At 37.5% G+C, this 21112-nt stretch overlaps 1 protein-coding gene across 4 annotated transcripts in view; it reads right to left on the bottom strand.

Annotated features, from left to right (window-relative positions):
- The window catches only part of PARPBP (PARP1 binding protein), a 64226-nt gene that overhangs the window by 38384 nt on the left and 4730 nt on the right, over positions 1-21112 (bottom strand). For 2 of the 4 annotated variants that reach the window (XM_003907047.4, XM_009181543.3), the window contains exons 3-4: positions 8608-8841; positions 3136-3243 (exon numbers count right to left, since the gene is read on the bottom strand). In XM_003907047.4, coding sequence (XP_003907096.2) covers positions 3136-3243; positions 8608-8841 — 342 coding nt within the window. Of the gene's footprint in view, positions 1-1882; positions 2284-3135; positions 3244-8607; positions 8842-21112 lie in introns of those variants that run through there. The other 2 variants (XM_021922818.2, XM_009181544.3) reach the window with 2 other exon arrangements.

The raw sequence follows: 21112 nt of genomic DNA, 5'->3' as shown, positions 1-21112 counted from the left end.
GAAATTTTTTTAAAAAAAAGATTACGGGAATTCTTCTAGAGTAAAAGAGTCTAAGGAGACATAAAACCATTTTGGGGACAAATGGAGAAATTTAAATATGGAAGTTAGTAAATGATATTTGAAAATACTTGCTAAAGTTTTCTTATTTATTATAATTATATTGCAGTTATGTCATTATTTTTAGGAAATGTATGCTAAGGAATTTTATGGATCCACATGTCAGCAACTTACTTTCAAATATGACAGAAAAAATATCAGATGCACATATAAAACACTTCATTAAATCTAGGAAGGAGACATACAGGTATTTGAGGGCACTGCTAAAATACATATTTTAAGTGCAATCTATTTAACATGGGACACATAGAAGAATCTACCTCAGCAATGTTTGTCAAAAAATGAAGGCGATTCACCAAGTGTTTTAACTTATTGGAGCAGGTGATTTTGGAAGTAAATGTATTCTAGACCTTTTATATATCGTATTTCTAAAATATGTTGGCTGGGCACAGTGGCTCATGCCTGTAATCCCAGCACTTTGAGAGACAGAGGCAGGCAGATCACCTGAGGTCAGGGGTTCAAAGTCAGCCTGGCCAACATGGTAAAACCTGGTCTCTACTAAAAATACAAAAATCAGCCAGGCGTGGTGGCACACGCTTGTAATCCTAGCTACTTGGGAGGCTGAGGTGGATGGATCGCTTGAACCCAGGAGGCAGAGGTTTCAGTGAGCGGAGATCATGCCACTGCACTTCAGCCTGGGCAACACAGTGAGCCTCTGCCTCAAAAAAAGTAATAATAATCAAAATAAATAAAATAAAAATAATTAAAATATGTTGAATATAATTTCACTTTTTTCAATACTCTTAAATTCTCATCTTGTCAATGTGATTTTATTAACTACAGAAACTTTGCCAGGAGTTAAACCCTGTGAAATATTTAAGAAGGTTTATTCTCAGCCAAATATGAGTGATCATGGTGTTACCGGCAGTCCTTGTTCTTAGAGCTCCCAAGATGGTGGTGGGTGCTTCCAAGGTGGCGACAAGCCTCTTGTTTTCTGATCTGGGGTTCTTGGCCTCACAGATTCCAAGGAATGGAATCTTGGGCCATGCAGTGAGTGTTATAGCTCTATTAGAAGCCATGGGTCACGGAAGAGAACCGTGGAACCCTGTGACTAGTGTTCAGCTCAATCGGGATGAACCTGGGTACTTAGCCATGCAGGAACAATGGCAAGCCTTTAGCCCAATCGGCGCCTCGCTAGATCAGGAGCACAGTGGACATCCTGCCAGATCCAGAGAGGTGGAAGTCAGCAGCAGGTCTGCAACAGCGGCAAACAGCAGTTGTGGATGGCGAGCAAAAGCTCAGCTCGAGCCATAACAAACATGGACCACAAGAGTGTGCAGTTGCAAGATTTAACAGAGTGAATACAGAGCTCCCATAAAATGGGAGGGGACCCAAAGGGGTTGCCGTTCCCTGCTCGAATGCCTGGGTTTATATTCCCATCTTGGTCCCTCCCGCTGTGCTCTCAGGCTATAGATGATTGGCTATTTCTTTACCTCCTGTTTTAGCCTAATTAGCATTTTAGTGAGCTCTCTTTACTACCTGATTGGTCGAGTGTGAGCTAAGTTGCAAACCACGTGTTTAAAGGTCGATGTGGTCACCTTCCCAGCTGGGCTTAGGAATTCTTAGTCGGCCTAGGAAATCCAGCTAGTCCTGTCTCTCAGTGGTCTGAGGTGCAGTCTCAAGAGATGTTGAGAACATGTGCCCAAGGTGGTTGGGTTATAGCTTGATTATATATGTTTTTTTGTTTTTCGTTTTTATTTTTGAGATGGAGTCTTGCTCTGTCGCCCAGGCTGGAGTGCAGTGGTGCGATCTCAGCTCACTGTAACCTCCACCTCCCTGGTGCAAGCAATTCCCCTGCCTCAGCCTCCTGAGTAGCTGGGGTAATATATGTTTTAGAGAGACATAAGACATCAATCGGTACATGTGAGGTAAACATTGGTTCAGCCTGGAAAGGTGGGACAGCTTGAAATGGGCTAACAGGTCATAGGTAGATTCAAAGATTTTCTGGTTGGCAAGCAATTGGTTGAAAGAATTATTATCTAAAGACCCGGAATCAGTAGAAAGGAGTCTCTGGTTTAAGATATGGGATTGTGAAGACCAAGGTTCTTATTATGTAGATGAAGTCTCATAGATGGCCACCCTTAGAAACAATAGATGGCAAATGCTTCCTATTTAGACCTGTAAAAGGTGCTAGACTCTCAGTTATCTCTTCAGGATTTGGAGGGCCTGGAAGAGGAAAGATTTAGTTACATTAATAAAGATCCTTTACAAACGCACATTTTCCTCCACAAAAGACAGCTTTGTAGGACCATTTCAAAATATGGCAAAGAAATGTATTTTGGGGTAAAATATTTTTATTTCCTTCTCTATCTGTCATGTGATATTATGCCAGAGTCAGGTTGGAAAGTAAACCACATTATAGACGGTTAAATAAAACCCAGCTGATGAGATGTTACAGTTTAGAAGGTATACTCCCCAGTCCCTTTAAATAGGAATTTGGGCAAGAGAGAAAAAAGGTCATAGTTTTGTCCCCATTTTCATAAGTACTACTACTATGGTTAGTGTGGTTACCACATATGATTAGGTACCCAGCATAGTGTTCAGCTGAAGGTAAATTATATTAAACCAAACTTGTATGTGGCACTACTTTTTGGTGGTTTATACAACAAACCCTATCATCCAAACTCCTGATATATGAGTTGTACTACAGCAAAGGGTATAGACCAGATTTTTCAGTTGAGCACATTCTCCCAAGGATCAATGATCTAAAAGAGTAAATGTGAAGTTTATCAGAGATTCAAAGAACTTTGACAAACTGGACCTTCAATTACTTTCCTGATACTTTGAATGATACCTATTTTTACTAAATGCCTGTTACCTTGGCCCCAAATCATAAAGACTCTTTTTTCACATTCTCACCAGCCTCCAATGTATTATTCTTTGTGAATACAGTTTTAAACAAATTAAAGATTTGTTAAAAAAATTTTTACAAAGCATTAGTAACTTTAAGGTACCACCAAATTCAGTGATTTGAAAGGGATTATAGTCTGCTTGAACTTACTCACAGTTTATCAGTACCTTTTCATTATCCTGGTTGTATTTACTCGTTGGTGATGTTGGTATAGAAAGATCAGTTTCATCACCTACTGCATACTGTTTGCCAGACAGAAAATCCAGTAGTTGACTCTGTAGAAAATACAGGGTATTACTAATAAAATGCTGACTATAAAAATTACTTCACATAAAGCTCTACTCAGTGTCATTGATGTTTCAGTCCAGAGTATTACCTGACAATTGTTAGCAATCATTAAGTATACATATAATTAAACTTCATAATGTAACTGTCCATGGGTTCTTCCTGTCTGCTATACAAATAAAGATCACATAACTGCAGTAAAGAAAAAGTTTAGGGTCAGGTACCGTGGCTCACACCTGTAATCCTACCACTCTGTGAGGCCAAAGCAGGTGGATTGCTTGAGTCCAGGTGTTCAAGACCAGCCTGGGCAACATGATAAAACTCTGTCTCTGCAAAAAATGCAAAAATTTAGCTGGGCATGATGGCGTGTGCCTGTAGTCCCAGCTGCTTGAGAGGCTGAGGTGGCAGGATTACTTGAGCCCGGGAAGGCTGCAGTGAGTTGTGACTGCACCACTGCCCTCCAACCTGGGTGCTAGAGTGAGACCCTGTATCAAAAAAAGAGTTTAATAGGCACAAGGCTGGCCATGCCACGTGGGAGATAGAGTTAGTATTCAAACCAATCTCATCCAAAGCTCATAGGTTAGGGGGTTTTCAAAGGCAGTTTGGAAGAAGGGATGGGGGTGGCTAGGCTTGCTGCTGATTGGTTTGGGCAGAGAGGAAATAGGGGATCAAAGCTGTTGTCCTTCATGCTAAATTGCTTCTGGGTTGGTCCAGGTGGAGCCATGGATGTCAGAAATGCAAAAAACCTGAAAAGATATCTCAAAAGGCCAACCTATCATAATGGTGTTATCTGCTTTTGTTTCAGCTAAGGAAAATATGTCTTATAACAAATATATCTATATCAAATTATGTACTTAATTATAGCCTCATGGATCTGCTTCTGTTTAACCCCTGTTTTTTCTTTTTTTTTTTTTTACTGTTCTCCTACTTGGAAAATTACTAAGTACTTCATGATTTCTTTATCTAATATTTTTCTTTGTGCTTTAAGTATTTACTGTGCTTAATTTTCAAGAGACTAATTTTGGTCTGAATTGGTCTACCATGTTGGGAACTTTTTAATTGTCATGAAAATGATTTGTTTTTAATAAATATCAGATGACATTACTCTGAAGTATTTATTTCAGTGTTATGCAATTACAAAGGAAAAAGTCCACTTTTTTATACTTTCATGTTGTATTTGAAAAATAAATTTCTCTCATTTTTATCTGATAATTTTATAACCAGATAATAACTGTCACAGGAAAACAGTGAACAATTTGAATTGTCAGCTTATACAGGAGGAACTAGAACTAGCTCATAAAATTTACAAATGTTTAAACATACTACACAGTAAATAAATTCTTACCACATATGTAGAACATCAACAGATGAAATTTACAGTAACCCAGTAACTGCAACTACCAGCCCGCATCTCATCCCTTTTGTGATTAATTTCATCATTACATCTCTGCTGGAAACCTTAAAAGAAATGTGGGTGCTCCCAGGGAGAACTGGAACCTTGATCTGGAATACTTTCCACCCATCCTGCAGTTTGAGAGTAATCTTTACACCTGTCTCTTAAAACAGAAGATCCCAGATGGACTTAGACTATATTATGCCCTGCGTTTTTCAATGCAGTCTGAATTTTCGAACAGGGGCTGCCCTTTTTTATTCCACTCTAGCAACAAGCTTTCATCTGCATTCCTGAGAAGAGCCAGCACCTGCCCAACATCTGGGAAGAGGAGCAGGGAGGCAGCAGAGCAAGGGATGCAGTTGGAAATAAAGCATTCTTTGTTTTTTAGAAATAAAAAGGAAAGCTTTTTGATAAAGTAGGGGATGCAAATATTTACAAAAATAAAATCTAGCTCTGTATTTGGTAACCATGTGCCCACAAAAAAAGGCATTTCTCTGACATGCCTGGACTTCAGAGGCTTGCTGCTGGTTTTATATTAAACTGAAGCTCCTTGGGTCCCTGGTTCCTTCTTCTCAGCTTGGACAGTGAGTTGGTGCCAGGTGGCTTCTTCAATGTTCTGAAGCAGGTGGCTTTCCTACTGTCTCAATTGCCGCATGGCAGCCGTCAGCTTCTTCAGGTTTCTTCTGGACTGTGATGGGAATCCCAGGCAATCCCAAGTTTAGAGACCAGCTCCATGCTCAGAGGGATTCTCCCTTCTGTTGCTCCTGGGTCAATGAGGCTGACACTGGTGGATCTTCCCCAGGAGCCAAGAGATCTGGCCTGGACAGCAGCAAGCTTCCTCTTTCCAAAAGTGGCTGTATAGTTGACCCCTGCCAGGTAGATCAGAAGGTCCAAAAAAGTGTGCAGGCATCAGGGACCCACTTGCAAGACCCCATTCACTGATGTTGATGCATCTCCCAGCAGTTGCAGTCTCCAACTAAGGACCATTTCTGCAGAGGTGTTATGTTTTATGAGCTTTCTCAAGGGTGGCCTTCTCATCACAAAAGAAGTTCAAGGTAAAAACCTACGCCTTTGGCTGCATTCTCCCCTGGGTGGTTGCAGCACCCTCTGCCATCCCCCCATCCCAGAGAGCCCAGCATCATGAAGCACCCACGGCACCCCCACCCAGACCCAGGCCCACGCAGGTGCGCTACCTTCTTTTTTGTCACATCCGTAGTTTTAAGTTGAGGTGCTATTCTTGAATTTTCCCAAGTACCTAACATTTATATGTATTCAAGTTGCTGTCATTCCCCTGTAGTAGCTCTGTTCTGTTAGGCATGTGTGTTGTCAGCGAACTCACCCTTCTCTGGCTGCTGGAAACCCTTAAATCATGTGTTGTTTTCTTCATTAGCTTTTTGGGACTCAGATCTGACTGCTGAGGTAGCTTAAGTGGTGACAGTTCTACAAGTAATAGAAGTTGAAATGCTATCTATACTTACAGAGCAGCAGTGGACAAAAAAACAGGCTACCAGTCACCTGCTGAGGCTAAGGAAGAGTCTTGTGTTCTCCTAAGCTTCACCAACAAGAAGTGAGCCCATCTATTCAGCTACTTCTTGGCTTGAGGGTCAGGGAATATGAGTGTACCCACAGAGGTCATTTGCTGACCTTCCCCCAAAAGACGTTCCACAGATCTCTAAGGCTAAGCTCTTGTCAGCATCAACCATTTCTGCTCCTCACCCCAGGTCTCTGATCCTGTCTTCTGAGATACTTGCTCAGTTCATGAGAAAGCAAGCCCTGTATCAAATCTCTCTACTTAGACTCCAGTTACAATCTAAGGCCTTATGTGCTCCGAGATGCCCATGGGCCCTGAATCCATTTTCCTTAGAAGAGGAATCATAAGTAGGGAGTGAAGAGGGCACTGTTTAAGTGACCACATTCCCAAAATTGCCCTGACTTAGCTTTATCTTAATTCCTCATAATCCCTACCTTACTTCAGCTACAAATATGAAACAAAGAAACTTCATCAGGATTATGAAAATTCAGGATCATGACATTCAAAACTGTTTGGAATATTCTAATATGTATCTTTAAAGAGACTTTTAGCATAAATTGGGATTATATCTAGTATATTTTTGAGAAATCAATCTAAGGATATATTTTCCTGTCTACTTTTTCCCCACACTGGAAATTTCCCTGGAACAAACAATAGTATCAGAGATTGAGTTGTTGATCTTCCAGGGTTAAAATGCAGAACATTTTCTACTTCATCTACTACCATCTTAGCTTCAATTTTACTCCTGGTGACATGATGACATTTGGAGACAGTCTCCCACATAGACAACCTCGAACTCATACCCTGATACATATCATACTATAACTTAACCCACCCAAATGAGGAAACTTATTAGAGGACTTAGACAAGGGCAAGGAATAGAAGGAAAACAATGAGTCCAAAGACCTCAGGTAGATTTTACTATCACTGGTTTTTAAGATCTTTGTTGTTCCTGCAATCCAATACTGATATATGATTAAGCCTCTCTAAATCAACTATGTGAAAAATAGACAAAAATAATCTCTGTAAGCAAGCAAATAAGATATAGCTAAGGAAGAATTTTAAAAACTATCTTTACAAGTATCCTTACCACAGTGTAGTTGTACACGTGTGTGGATATGTTTTGGGGAAGTTGTAACAAGGCAGAGGTTTTCGTGATAGTTCAATGAGGCAAAGACAGCAAGCTGCTTGCCAATATCCATTCTCCCTTTCTTCCCCAGTAATAGAGCTTTTGTTTTTATTCTGGCAAGATATTACCCAGAATAAGATCTATATTCTCCATCTTCCCTTGCAGCTTGTTGCAGCCATATGACTAACCTTTTGGCAATAAGATGAAAGAAAAAGCTATGTACCCTTAAGAGAAAAGCAACTGCTGTTCTTCCTTACTACTTCTTGGTGCAAGGAATACCAGTATAATGAATATAATGGCTGGAGCTCCAATGTTCATCTTGGAACATAAAATGGTCTTGAGGGTAGGGACCAAGGACTAAAATGAGGGAGCAGAATGACAGAGAAAGTCCAGGTGTCAGATAACCATGGAGCTATCATATCAGTCCTGGTTGCGTTTCTTTAGACATCTTAAATAAAAGAGTTATACTTCTGTTTTCTCTAAATAACTATTGTAGTGGAGGTTTCTACTATAATCAGCTAAAACACTGTTCTCAAGTATTACATTGAAACATTTATAAAATAATTGAATATCTTATAAAATATAGTAAACATTTTCTTCTAATTCCAGCTACAGTTATTTATTGCCACTATTTACTACTTTATTGGCACTCAGTAAATATTCAAATAACCAAAAATATTTCCAACACTTTAAAAATAACTAGATATACCCAAATATATTCTAAAACAATTTATAAATTCTAACATAGACAAAACCAAGCTGCAAGGGATACTACTCCATTTAATTTTTAAATTTATACTCCATTAAAAAAAAAATGCTTGTACAAAAATGGAATAGTCTATTATCTCATGTATATTGCATAATACTATTCTCATAAATGATACCTATACGTAGTAAAATAACATTATTAATCCATAGAAAAAGTCATACCAATCATTTATCCAACATATGCCAAATGAACAGGTGCACACTAAATCAAGGAAGTGAAATACGAAAGCAATCTTTGACATGAATCAAAAAGAAATCATTTGGGACAAATTTCTTTGTTACAAATTTTTGGTCTAATTAGAAGCTATTCTCATAGCAACGAAATAACAATAACACAAGTCCAAGAAAATTTACCACCAAAATATTTCTTTCAAGTAATAAGTAGCTTTCAGGTAGCTAAATTTTCCCATTTTTAACACGATTCACAAAGCAAAAACATTACCAAGTTACTATAACTGGTGATAGTATAATTTAAAATAAATAGAGCTAAATTTTAATTTGATTAAAATAGAATTGTTTAAAAAAATACTTACAGGGCATATTGTTTTATTATTTTCACAATTAGAAGTCAAAATCCTACATTTTTTATAAACATCGATCAGATCTAACATATTACTATTCTCCAAGAAATCATCATAAATCTTCCTAATGTCCTCATAATGGTCAGTCACGTCCATATTTTCAACAGGTAAGTTCAATTTCTCATGGAGTAAGTATTTCCACGTCAATAAAACATCACTGAGAGAGACTGTAAATTCTCCACTGTGCTGCAAAAGATAATGCCAAAAAAAGAGATAAAGTTGAGTCCCAGAATATTCAATAACTTATAACTGAGATAAGAAATACAAACTAAATTTTGTTAAAGTCTACATTCAATTTTTGTGGGTTTGAAGAGAACACCCAAGTTGAACTATGAGACAATTTTGGAAACCAGATATAAAAGAAAAAGGTTTTCATGATTTTATAAAATATGAACAACTAAGGCAAGTTTGCACATGACAAAAATGGTACATACATAGTCACTGCTACATTTCTTGAAATTTGTCAACCTTCTTCTACCCATAGTGGATGGATAGGTGGGCAGTAAAGTATACTTAAATACTACTGATAGGGGAAAATTTTGATTCTTTTTAGTTCCTTTTAGTTCTTTTGGCTAATCTATTTTTAATCTCGTATTTAAAATTCTCAATGCCATAGTGAATTCCCACATAACATAATATTCCAAGGCTTTAGTCTTAAAATAAGGTCATAAAGATTAATTTTTTTAAATTATGTTTCATTACTATTACAAGGAAAGCAAAACATCAGTGCTAAAACCTTGAGCCATTGCTTCTTGGCCTTTTGGCTAAGACCAAGTGTAAAATCTTGAGCCAGACATTAATTTTGATTCTTCTCAGCTCATGGACACATGAAACTGTAACAAACAAGTGCTAAAAAGACACAGGTTTCTTTCTGTAAGTTGTCAGATGTTAGTAATCAGGCAAAATTATTCTTTCTTTCTCTTTTTTGACAGAGTTTCTATTTTTCCCACAAGAAATAAAACAGATTATAACCTGGCCACAGTGACATATAGTTGCTTAGAGACCCACTAATGTTACCAACATGTTTGCATGCCAATATTTTACCTAACTATAAAACTTTCTTTAAAGTCTTCAATATCTGCATAATAAGTTCTCTCAGTGAACAAGTTGAAGGGTTTTTTTATTGATTCCATTCTGCTCCCTTATTAATGAAATTAATAATGATGCCTTCCAAAAGCTGCCAGCCCTAATTCAGCAAAAATTAAATTCTAGCTACTCCTTTTGTTTGTTTGTTTGTTTGTTTGTTTTTGAGACGGAGTATCGCTCTGTCTCCCAGGCTGGAGTGCAGTGGTGCGATCTCAGCTCACTGCAAGCTCTGCCCCCCGGGTTGATGTCATTCTCCTACCTCAGCCTCCGAGTAGCTGGGACTACCAGGTGGCCCGCCACTACGCCCTGCTAATTTTTTGTATTTTTTAGTAGAGACGGGATTTCACTGTGTTAGCCAGGATGGTCTTGATTTGACCTCGTGATCCGCCCGCCTCCACCTCCCAGAGTGCTGGGATTACAGGCGTGAGCAACCGCGCCTGGCCAATTCTAACTACTCCTTTCTAATACACCATGAGTACTAAATATTTTTAAGTATCTATATATGGTTTATGAAATGTAATACATTGCTGTCTTCCATATTTAAGTTCCTTTAATATTTTAGTAGTTTCCATTAACACCAAGATCTGTCCATTAATTGCATTTAAAGATGGGTGGGTATTGAAGTACAACTACAGTTCACTAGAACTAAACTACAATATAACCTTTACCCAACAAAAATAGAAAGAAATTAAGTACTCCTGAATATTATTTTCTATATATTTGACCCTTTTAAATCTGCATTTTTATACTTCCTATAATAATTAGCCACTGTTACTACTCACTATCCACATTTAAGACAAAGTGTCCAACTGCCTTAAAAGAAGCAGCTCTTTACTCATCTATATAAACACAACTAAAAAAATTATCCTAATTGTCCTTAGTGCAGGGGCCTGTTGTGTCATGAAAATGGAAATTAATTCTATTTCATGAAACTAGTTCCATGAATAACCCCCCCCCCCAAAAAATCGGTAACTCTCAAACATTGGATCTATTCTCCAAATGTAGGACATATTTGTAATTTTCCAGCATTGTACCAAAAACTGTACACTTACTCCCCAACCCCACAAAGGTTACATACACATCAGAAAATTTCCAAATGGTATTTAAATTAAATAAATCCAGTTATTTAGTTTTAAAACTAAACTGTTTTATCTCAAAAATTTGCAAAACTATTCTTAGTCTGACATCCTTCATGTTTAAAATAAGATTTTGTGTAATGTAAATGCACAACTTATTCTTACCCTTTTGACTATAACTAGTTAAAGTAAAACTATGTAAGCTCTTGATCTTGTGAGAAAAAGTTTTGACTAGATTAACAGTGTTTATACTGGGATTGTAAAAACATTTTAAATCCAAATAAAAATGCACTCCAGATATCAGTTTTCATGATCAGGTGCCCACCATGACAGCATATTCTATTATTCAAACCAGTAACAACTGATTGAGAGAGTCTGTGGTCAAATCAGAAAATATTTTGCTAGGAAAACATGCCAGCTGGCTAATATATGAAGGAAGTTCAAAATGTTCAGCACTTTAATTCTCTGATGGACATAAGAAGGATTGTATTTCACAAGAATAAAATGAGAAAAGCAAGAGTTACACATTTTCCAAAGCATTTGTACTCTGTACATTATATCATATATTTCTAATAATTCAAAATTTTAAAACTTTACATTTTTAATTGACTAGATGTTTTGTTGTCATTAGAGAAAAGACAGGTCTACTTAAGAGCACTAATGGGCTATGTGACCTTGGGTAAGATACTGAAACCCTTCAGTCAGTTTCCTTGGTTATAAAATGAGATTACACAGATTAAATAACACCTGACAAATGACAGGTAATCAAAAATGTCAATTTCCTTTCTCTTCTCTTATTTAAAGTAAAATCATTGTTTTGAGGGGAAAAAGTGGTGATAAAATGTAATACAATTTTAAAAACCTGTTTCTTCTTGTTAGATCCCAGTTATATCATTTTCAAATCTGACAGTCAATCACAGGTACTTTAACTGCTTTCCATAAAGGTATAAAATTAATACTTTCATCTGCTTTATGCAATGGAATATTGTAAAAGTTTCTCAATAAGACAATTTAAGGCAAAAAAAAAAAAATAGCCTCTATTAACACGATTGCCAGTCAGATGCAAACTAAGAAGCTAATTCCAAAGAAAGAAAGCCAAAATATTATTTGCCACCTAATGAAGTCATACATTTGTCATATAATGAAGTCAAAAGTCCTCAATGAATCTATAAAGGTTAAATCTTTAGGAGGAGGTTCCAAGATGGCGGAATAGGAAGAGCTCCAGTCTACAGCTCCCAGCATGAGCAACGCAGAAGACGGGTGATTTCTGCATTTCCAACTGAGGTACCAGGTTCATCTCACTGGGGCTTGTTGGACAGTGGGTGCACAGCACGGAGACTGAGCCGAAGCAGGGAGGAGCATTGCCTCACCCAGGAGGTGCAAGGGGTCGGGGAATTCCCTTTCCTAGCCAAGGGAAGCCATGACAGACGGTACCTGGAAAATTGGGACACTCCCACCCTAATACTGTGCTTTTCCAACGGTCTTAGCAAACTGCACACCAGGAGATTACATGCTGCGCCTGGCTTGGAGGGTCCCAGGCCCACGAAGCCTCGCTCACTGCTAGCACATCAGTCTGAGATCGAACTGCAAGGCGGCAGCAAGAAATGGGGAAAAGATTCCCGATTTAATAAATCGTGCTGGGAAAACTGGCTAGTCATATGTAGAAAGCTGAAACTGGATCCCTTCCTTACACTTTATACAAAAATTAATTCAAGATGGATCAAAGACTTAAATGTTAGAACTAAAACCATAAAACCCCCAGAAGTAAACCTAGGCAATACTATTCAGGACATAGGCATGGGCAAGGACTTCATGACTGAAACACCAAAAGCAATGGCAACAAAAGCCAAAATAGACAAATGGGATCTAATTAAACTAAAGAGCTTCTGCACAGCAAAAGAAACTACCATCAGAGTGAACAAGCAACCTACAGAATGGGAGAAAATTTTTACAATCTACCCTTCTGACAAAGGGCTAATATCCAGAACCTACAAAGAACTTAAACAAATTTACAAGGCAAAATCAAACAACCCCATCAGAAAGTGAGCAAAGGATATGAACAGACATTTTTCAAAAGACGACATTTATGCAGCCAACAGACACATGAAAAAATGCTCATCATCACTGGTCATCAGAGAAATGCAAATCAAAACCACAATGAGATACCATCTCACACCAGTTAGAATGGTGATCATTAAAAAGTCAGGAAATAACAGGTGCTGAAGAGGATGTGGAGAAATAGGAACACTTTTACACTGTTGGTGGACTGTAAACTGTTTCAACCATTGTGGAACACAGTGTGGCGATTCCTCAAGGATCTAGAACTAGAAATACCATTTGACCCAGCCATCCCATTACTGCATATATACCCAAAGGATTATAAATTATGCTGCTATAAAGACACATGCACAACGTATGTTTATTGCGGCACTATTCACAATAGCAAAGACTTGGAACCAACCCAAATGTCCATCAATGATAGACTGAATTAAGAAAATGTGGACATATACACCATGGAATACTATGCAGCCATAAAAAAGGATGACTTCATGTCCTTTGTAGGGACATGGATGAAGCTGGAAACCATTATTCTGAACAAACTATCGCAAGGACAGAAAACCAAACACTGCATGTTCTCACTCATAGGTGGGAATTGAACAATGAGAACACATGGACACAGGAAGGGGAAAATCACACACTGGGGCCTGTCATGGGGTAGGGGGATGGGGGAGGGATAGCATTAGGAGATGTACTTAATGTAAATGACAAGTTAATGGGTGCAGCATACCAACATGGCATATGTATACATATGTAACAAACCTACACATTGTGCACATGTACCCTAGAACTTAAAGTATAATAAAAAAAAATTTAGCAGGATAAAACTGCTAGAGAGGCACTGTATAATTCAAGCTAAAAAATTTTCCCCCTCAAAAAACATGCTAAAAACCTAAAATGTAAAGGGTATTTTAATATATCTTTTCTTTTCTCCCACTGTAACAGTTAAGAAAAAACAAATATGCCATTAGACAGACTAACAACTCTACTAGGTATTCAAAAGTTTTACTGTAGTCAAATTCAGTTGTAAGAATTATACTTTAAGACTTATTTTCTCAAACTTCAGAGAATTAAAAACCTACGTGGTGGCTCACGCCTGTAATCCCAGCACTTTGGGAGGCCAAGGTGGGTGGATTACGAGGTCAGGAGATGGAGACCATCCTGGCTAACACAGTGAAACCCCATCTCTACTAAAAATACAAAAAATTAGCCGGGCATGGTGGTGGGTGCCTATAGTCCCAGCTACCCGGAAGGCTGAGGCAGGAGAATGGTGTCAACCGGAAGTTTGCAGTGAGTGGAGATCGCGCCACTGCACTCCAGCCTGGGCAAAGAGCAAGACTCTGTCTCAAAAAAAAAAAAAAAAAAGACAACAAGAGAGAAACGTAAATAGAGCTCAAACACAGGATAAAAAATATAAGCAATGGATATACACAACCAACTCTATCTACTTTTAACTACTATATGCTACTCATGAATGCACCTGCAGACATATATGTATGTTGTTTCATATCATTGAGTACTTGGAAGTCTGAGCACAGTTGAGGATGCCTAAGCTAACTCTGTATGTGGAAAGTTGAAATAAAACTGACCTACAACCCACCACACCACTACACATGTGCACACACATAAAAGAACTGTGAAAAGCTCAGTTGCAACTCACCTCTTCTTTCCCACCCAGAGTCTGAAGTTTCACACTGAATTAAGTGAATTAGCAAGTAGAAAATTAGCAAGTAGAGACACTGAGTGACTGCTACATAGATAAATCCTGAAGAAAAACTGATTTGGATTGAGTATTTCAGTATGTCAAAATTTTTACAATGAGGGTTAAATGTTTTTCAGGGTACATTTCACTTAGCTTATTGATAAAATCTATTTATTTCTTTAGAAGTAATTCATAAATAAATGAAAGGAGGTGATTTGAATGTAGTCTGATTGCAGAATAACAGCCTTCAATCACTATACAAGACTGATTCTGAAAAATGGCCTCAATTCCTCTCTCATTATTTTCCAGTGTATGGTCACCAAGGTTTAACCCTTAGCTAGTCTATTTATTCAATATTCTCAAATCCATCATTTACCTTAGTACTATTTCTTCACACTACTAAAGAAGAATGAATTAAAATAAAAATAGGCTACCAACTTAAGTGACTGAGTGAACAAGGCACATGCCAGTACGACTAAGAGTATGAATGGGAAAGTAAGTTGAAAAAGCAAACAATGTGCTCTATTTAAAAAATGATGTGGGAGTGACTCCATCTCGAAAAAAAAAATGATGTGGGAAACAGTACAGGGACATCAAGGTAAAGATGATCATACTAGATTTAAGACCCAGTAGAATGGTATCTCACATAAACGCAGGTACAACAGTGTAAGGGAAATGCATCCAGTTAAAGTAGGTAAAATGGAGAAAAGGTAAAATTTGTAGGTAAAACTAGAAGATACTGAAAGAATTAAGATCACTCCACCCCCAAATTATGCCACCTGGTAAAATGAAAATTTAGGCTAAAAGTACTTGAAAAACAGCAGGTGCAAAATGATCACTATGAACTTCCTTCTGTTTATTCAAAGCAGAAGACAAAATTCCCATGTGAAAGATATCCTTTTTATATAAGTAACAGTCTTATCATCAAGGAGTATAAGCTGAGGTCCAGGGAAATCTATACAAACAAACCTTATTAAACTAATCTTTATTTCCTGGCCACTACTACATCCAATTAAACACCCTAGGCCAAGTTCCTTTGCCTCGTCACATTTTCATTTTACTACTCTTTCTCTGATTCAGTATATAAGTGCTCAACTCTAACTTGTCTTTTGGTCTTCATTTCCTTATGCATATTCCTGTGCCATGTAATACTCATATTAAAGTTGTATGATTTTCTCCTGTTGATCTGTCTTATGTCAATTTAATTCTCAGGCCCAGCCAAAAAACCCTAAAAGGGTGGAGGTAAAATTTTGCCTCCCTTTCAGTACCAACAAAATTTATAACAAAGAGAATATCTAAAATACATATAGAAATATTCCAAATAAGAAAGAGGTCAGACACAGTGGCTCATGCCTGTAATTCCAGCACTTTGGGAGGCCGAGGTAGGCGGATCCCTTGGGCCCAGGAGTTCAAGACCAGCCTGGGCAACATGGAGAAACCCTGTCTCTATAAAAAATAAAAGAATTAGCTGGGCATGGTGGTACATATCTGTAGTCCCAGCTACTTGGGAGGCTGAGGTAAAAGAATCACCTAAGCCTGGGGAGGTCGCGGTTGCAATGGACTATGATTGTGCCACTGCACTCCAGCCTGGGTGACAGAGTGAGAGCCTATCTCACCACAAAAACAAAAACAAGAGACAAAAACAACTCAATAGTAAAATAAGAAAAGGATATGAACAGAAAGTCTATAAGGAGAATACCTACCCACTGGCCTCATAAAATGAGTTTGAAAGTGTTCCCTCTTCTGCATGCTTTTGGAAGAGTTTGAGAAGGATTAGTATTAGTTCTTTAAATGTTTGGTAGAATTCAGCAGTAAAGCCATTAGGTCCTGGGCTTTTCTTTAATAAAAGACTTCTTATTACTGATTCAATGTCCTTACTTTTTATTGGTCTATTCAGATTTCCTATTTCTTCATGATTTAGTCTTGGTAGATAGTACGTGTCAAGGAATTTATCCATTTCTTCTAGGTTATCCAATTTGTTGGCATACAAATTGTTCATAGTAGTCTTTTATGGCCTGTTTTATTTCTGTGGTATCAGTTATAATGTATCCTTTTTCATTTCTGATTTTTTTTTTTTAGTCTTGTCTTTTTTCTTAGCTTACCTAAAGGTTTGTTGATTTTGTTTATCTTTTCAAAAAGCCAACTCTTAGCTTCATTGATCTTTACTATTGGTTTTTTGGTCTCTATTTCATTTATTTCTGCTCTCATCTTTATTATTCCTTTCCTTCTGCTAAGTTTGGGCTTAGTGTATTGTTCTTTTCCTAGTTTCTTTTGGTTTAACGTTAAGTTTATTAAAGATCTTTTTAAAAAAAAAAAAAATGTAGGTGTTTATTGCTGTAAGCTTTCCTCTTAGAATTGCTTTTGCTCCATCCCATAAGTTATGGTATGTTGTACTTCCATTTTTTTAAGGTTTTTAAAATTTCCTTTTAATTTCTTCTTCGAATCATTGGTTAATTTCCACGTGTTTGTTAATTTTCCAAAATTCTTCCTGTTACAGATTTCTAGTTTCATACCACTGTAATCAGAATACTCGGTATGATTTCAATCTTCTTAAATTTGTTAAGACTTGTTTTGTGGGCTAACATATGATCTATCTTGAAGAATGTTCTGTGTGAACTAAGAACTCTTCCAAAAAAATGAAAAGGAAATACTTCCAAACTCATTTTATGAAACAAGCATGACCTGGATACCAAAGCCACACTAGGACACTGCAAGAAAAAAAAAATTGGAGGACAATATCCATAATGAACACATATGCAAAATTCCTCAACAAAATACTAGGAAGCCAAATTAAACAGCACATTAAAAGGATCACTCACGATGATAAAGTCAGATTCATACCAGGGATGGTTCAACATACACAAATCTATAAACAAAATATGGCACATAACAGAATGAAGGACCAAACACTATGATCATCTCAAAAGATACAGAAAAAAAATCTGACTAAATATCCTCTCATCATCAAAATTGTCAACACATTAGATATAAAAGAATATACTTCAACATGAGAAAGGCCATATATGACAAACTCACAGCTAACGTCACACTTAATAGTGAAAAAGTTGAAAGCTTTCCCTCTAAGATCAGGAACAAGACAAGGATGCTTACTCTTCCCACTTCTATTCAACATAGTACTAGAAGGTGTAGCCAGAGTGGTTAGGTAAGAAAAACAAATAAAAGGCATCCAAGTTGGAAAGAAATAAGTGAAACTGTTCCTGTTTACAGATAACATGTTCTTATATATAGAAAATCATAAAGACTCCACCAAAAACTATAAGAATAAACAAATTGTGTAAAGTGGCAAGATACAAAAATAAAAATACAAAAATCAGTATCACTTCAACACATTAAAAACAATCTGAAAAAGTAATCCGGAAAATCCCATTTACAATAGCTATAAATTTTTACAAATAAATTTAACCAAGAAGATGAAAGATCTGCACACTGAAAACTATAAAACATGGATAAAGTAAATTAAAGAAGATACAAATACGTGGAAAGTTATCCCATATTGATGAACTGGAATAATCAATATTGTTATAATGTCCATATTATCCAAAGCAATATACAGATTCAATGCAATTCCTATCAAAATTCTAATGCCATTTTTGACAGAAATAGAAAAAACAATTTTAAAATTTGTAGGAACTACAACAGACCTCAAACAGCAAAAACATAGAAAAAACAATTTTAAAATTTATATGGAACTACAACAGACCCCAAACAGCAAAAACTATCTTGAGCAAAATGAAAAAAGTTGGAGGCACACACTACCTACCTTCAAAATATGCTACAAAACTATGGTAATCCAAATAGCATGGTACTAGCATAAAAACATACGGCTAGACCAATGGAACAGAACTGAGAACCAAAATATATATCCACAGATTTACAGGCAATTGGCTTTCAAAAAAGGTACCAAGAACACCTAATGGGGAAAGAACAGTCTAATCGATAAATGTTGGACAACTGGGTATCTGCCCGCAGAAGAATGAAATTAGACCTTTATCTCTTTTACAAAAATCAACTCAAAATGGATTTTTTCTTTTGAACTTTTAAGTTCAGGGGTACATGTGCAGGTTTGTCATATAGGTAACTTCATGTCATAGGGGTTTGTTGTACAGATTCTTTTTTGAGACAGGGTCTCACTCTGTCGCTATCCCCCAGGCTGGAATGCAATGGAGTGATTTCAGCTTACTGCAACCTCCACCTCCCGGGTTCAAGTGATTCTCCCACCTCAGCCTCCCAAGTAGCTTGGATTACAGGCACATGCCATCATGGCCTGGCTAATTTGTATATTTTTAGTAGAGACGTGGGCTTCACCCTGTTGGCCAGGCTGGTCTCAAACTACTGACCTCAGGCGATCTGCCTGCCTCAGCCTCCCAAAGTGCTGGGATTATAGGTGTGAGCCACCATGCCCAGCTGTAGATTAGTTTGTCACCCAGGTATTAAGCCAAGTGCCCATTAGTTATTTTTCCTGATCCTCTCCCTCCTCCCACCCGTCACACTTCAGTAGGCCCCAGTACCTGTTATTCCCCTCTATGTGTCCATTTGTTCTCATCATTTAGCTCCCACTTGTAAGTGAGAATATGTGGTATTTGGTTTTCTGTTCCTGCATTAGTTTGCTAAGGATAATGGTCTCTAGTTCCTTTTCCAACAAAGGACATGATCTCATTCCTTTTTACAGCTACATAGTATTCCACGGTGTATATGTACCACATTTTCTTAATCTAGTCTATCGTTAATGGCCATTTAGGTAGATTCCAAATCTTTGCTTCTGTCAATAGCACTGCAATAAACCTACACGTGCATGCTTTTATGATAGAATGATTTCTATTCCTTTGGATTTATACCCAATAATGAGATTGCTGGGTTAAATGGTAGTTCTGTTTTTAGGTCTTCAAGGAATCTCCACACTGCGTTATGCAATGGTTTAACTAATTTACACTCCCCCAACAGTGTATAAGTGTTCCTTTTTCTCCAGTCTTGCCGGTACCTGTTGTTTTTCTTTTGAGACAGAGTCTCGCTCCATCACACAGGCTGGAGTGCAGTGGTGCAATCTCAGCTCACTGCAACCTCTGCCTCCTGGGTTCCAGTGATTCTCATGCCTCAGCCTCCCAAGTAGCTGGGAATACAGGTGCATGCCACCATGCCCAGTTAATTTTTGTATTTTTAGTAGAGATGGGGTTTCACCATGCTGGCCAGGCTCGTCTCAAACTCCTGACCTCAAGTGATCCGTCCACCTTGGCCTCCCAAACTGCTGGAATTACAGGCTTGAGCCACTGTGTCCAGTCGTCTGTTACTTTTTGATTTTTTAATTATAGTCATTCGGCTGGTGTGAGATGCTATCTTATTGTGGTTTTGACTTGCATTTTTTTTAATGATCAGTGATATTGAGCTTTTTTCATATGCTTGTTTGCCACATGTATGTCTTCTTTTGAAAAGTGTCTGTTCATATCCTTTGCCCACTTCTTTTTTTTTTTATTTGTTTGTTTTTCCTGAGATGGAGTTTCATCCTCCTGTAGTCCCAGCTACTAGGGAGGCTGAGGTAGGAGAATGGTGTAAACCCGAGAGGCAGAGCTTGCAGTGAGCCAAGATTGTGCCACTGCACTCCAGCCTGGGAGACAGAGTGAGACACCATCTCAAAAAAAAAAAAAAAAAGGTGAACTTACAGAAGTAGAAAGACAATGATGGTTACTAGCCAATTTTTTGTCAATTTAAAAAACTATGTTTTTTTAAAAATTAAGTGATTTGTCTAAGGTCACTCAGCCAAAAGGCTGAATTAGGCTGTGAACCCAAGCCAACTGACTCCCTAGCATTTACTCTTAGCCATAATACAAACTGCTCTGTTTTATTAACAATATATTTTGAATATTTTTCCATGTCAATAAATGTACACGTACCTAAGCTATTTAATTATTGCACACTATTCTACTGGTGGTTTACAATGCTATATACAACCAACCTCCAGCTGATATATGTGTAGAATATTTCTAGTTTATTTCATTATTAAAAATGAATCTACTACGAAAAAGATACCTAAATGATCAAATAAGCATTTAAACAAATTTTTAAACACGGTAGCTGTCCAAAAAATAAAATGAAATACGATTTTTCTCTTTTATAATAAAACCTGACATCTAATATGGAAAGAGGGATAAAAAATGGCACTCTCTTCCATTGATGATATAAATGTAAATTCTTTTTTTTTCTCTCTCTTTTTTTGAGATAGGTTCTCACTCTGTTGCCCAGGCTAGAGTACACTGGCGTGATCTCAGCTCACAGCAAGCCTCAACCTCCCAGGCTCAAGTAATCTTCTCACTTCAGTCTACCAAGTAGCTGGGACTACAGACGCACTCCACCACACCTGGCTAATTTTTGTATTTTTTTGTAGACACGAGGTTTTGCCATGTTGCCCAGGCTGGTCTTGAACTTCTGGGTTAAAGCAATCTGCCCATCCTGGACTCTCAGAATGCTGTGATTACAGGTATGGGTCAGTGTGCCTAGCCCATAAATGTAAATTCTAACTGCC

Source organism: Papio anubis, chromosome 9, assembly GCF_008728515.1.
Source record: "Papio anubis isolate 15944 chromosome 9, Panubis1.0, whole genome shotgun sequence".
In the NCBI taxonomy this organism is placed as follows: domain Eukaryota; kingdom Metazoa; phylum Chordata; class Mammalia; order Primates; family Cercopithecidae; genus Papio; species Papio anubis.
This window is presented reverse-complemented; position numbering and strand designations above follow the sequence as displayed.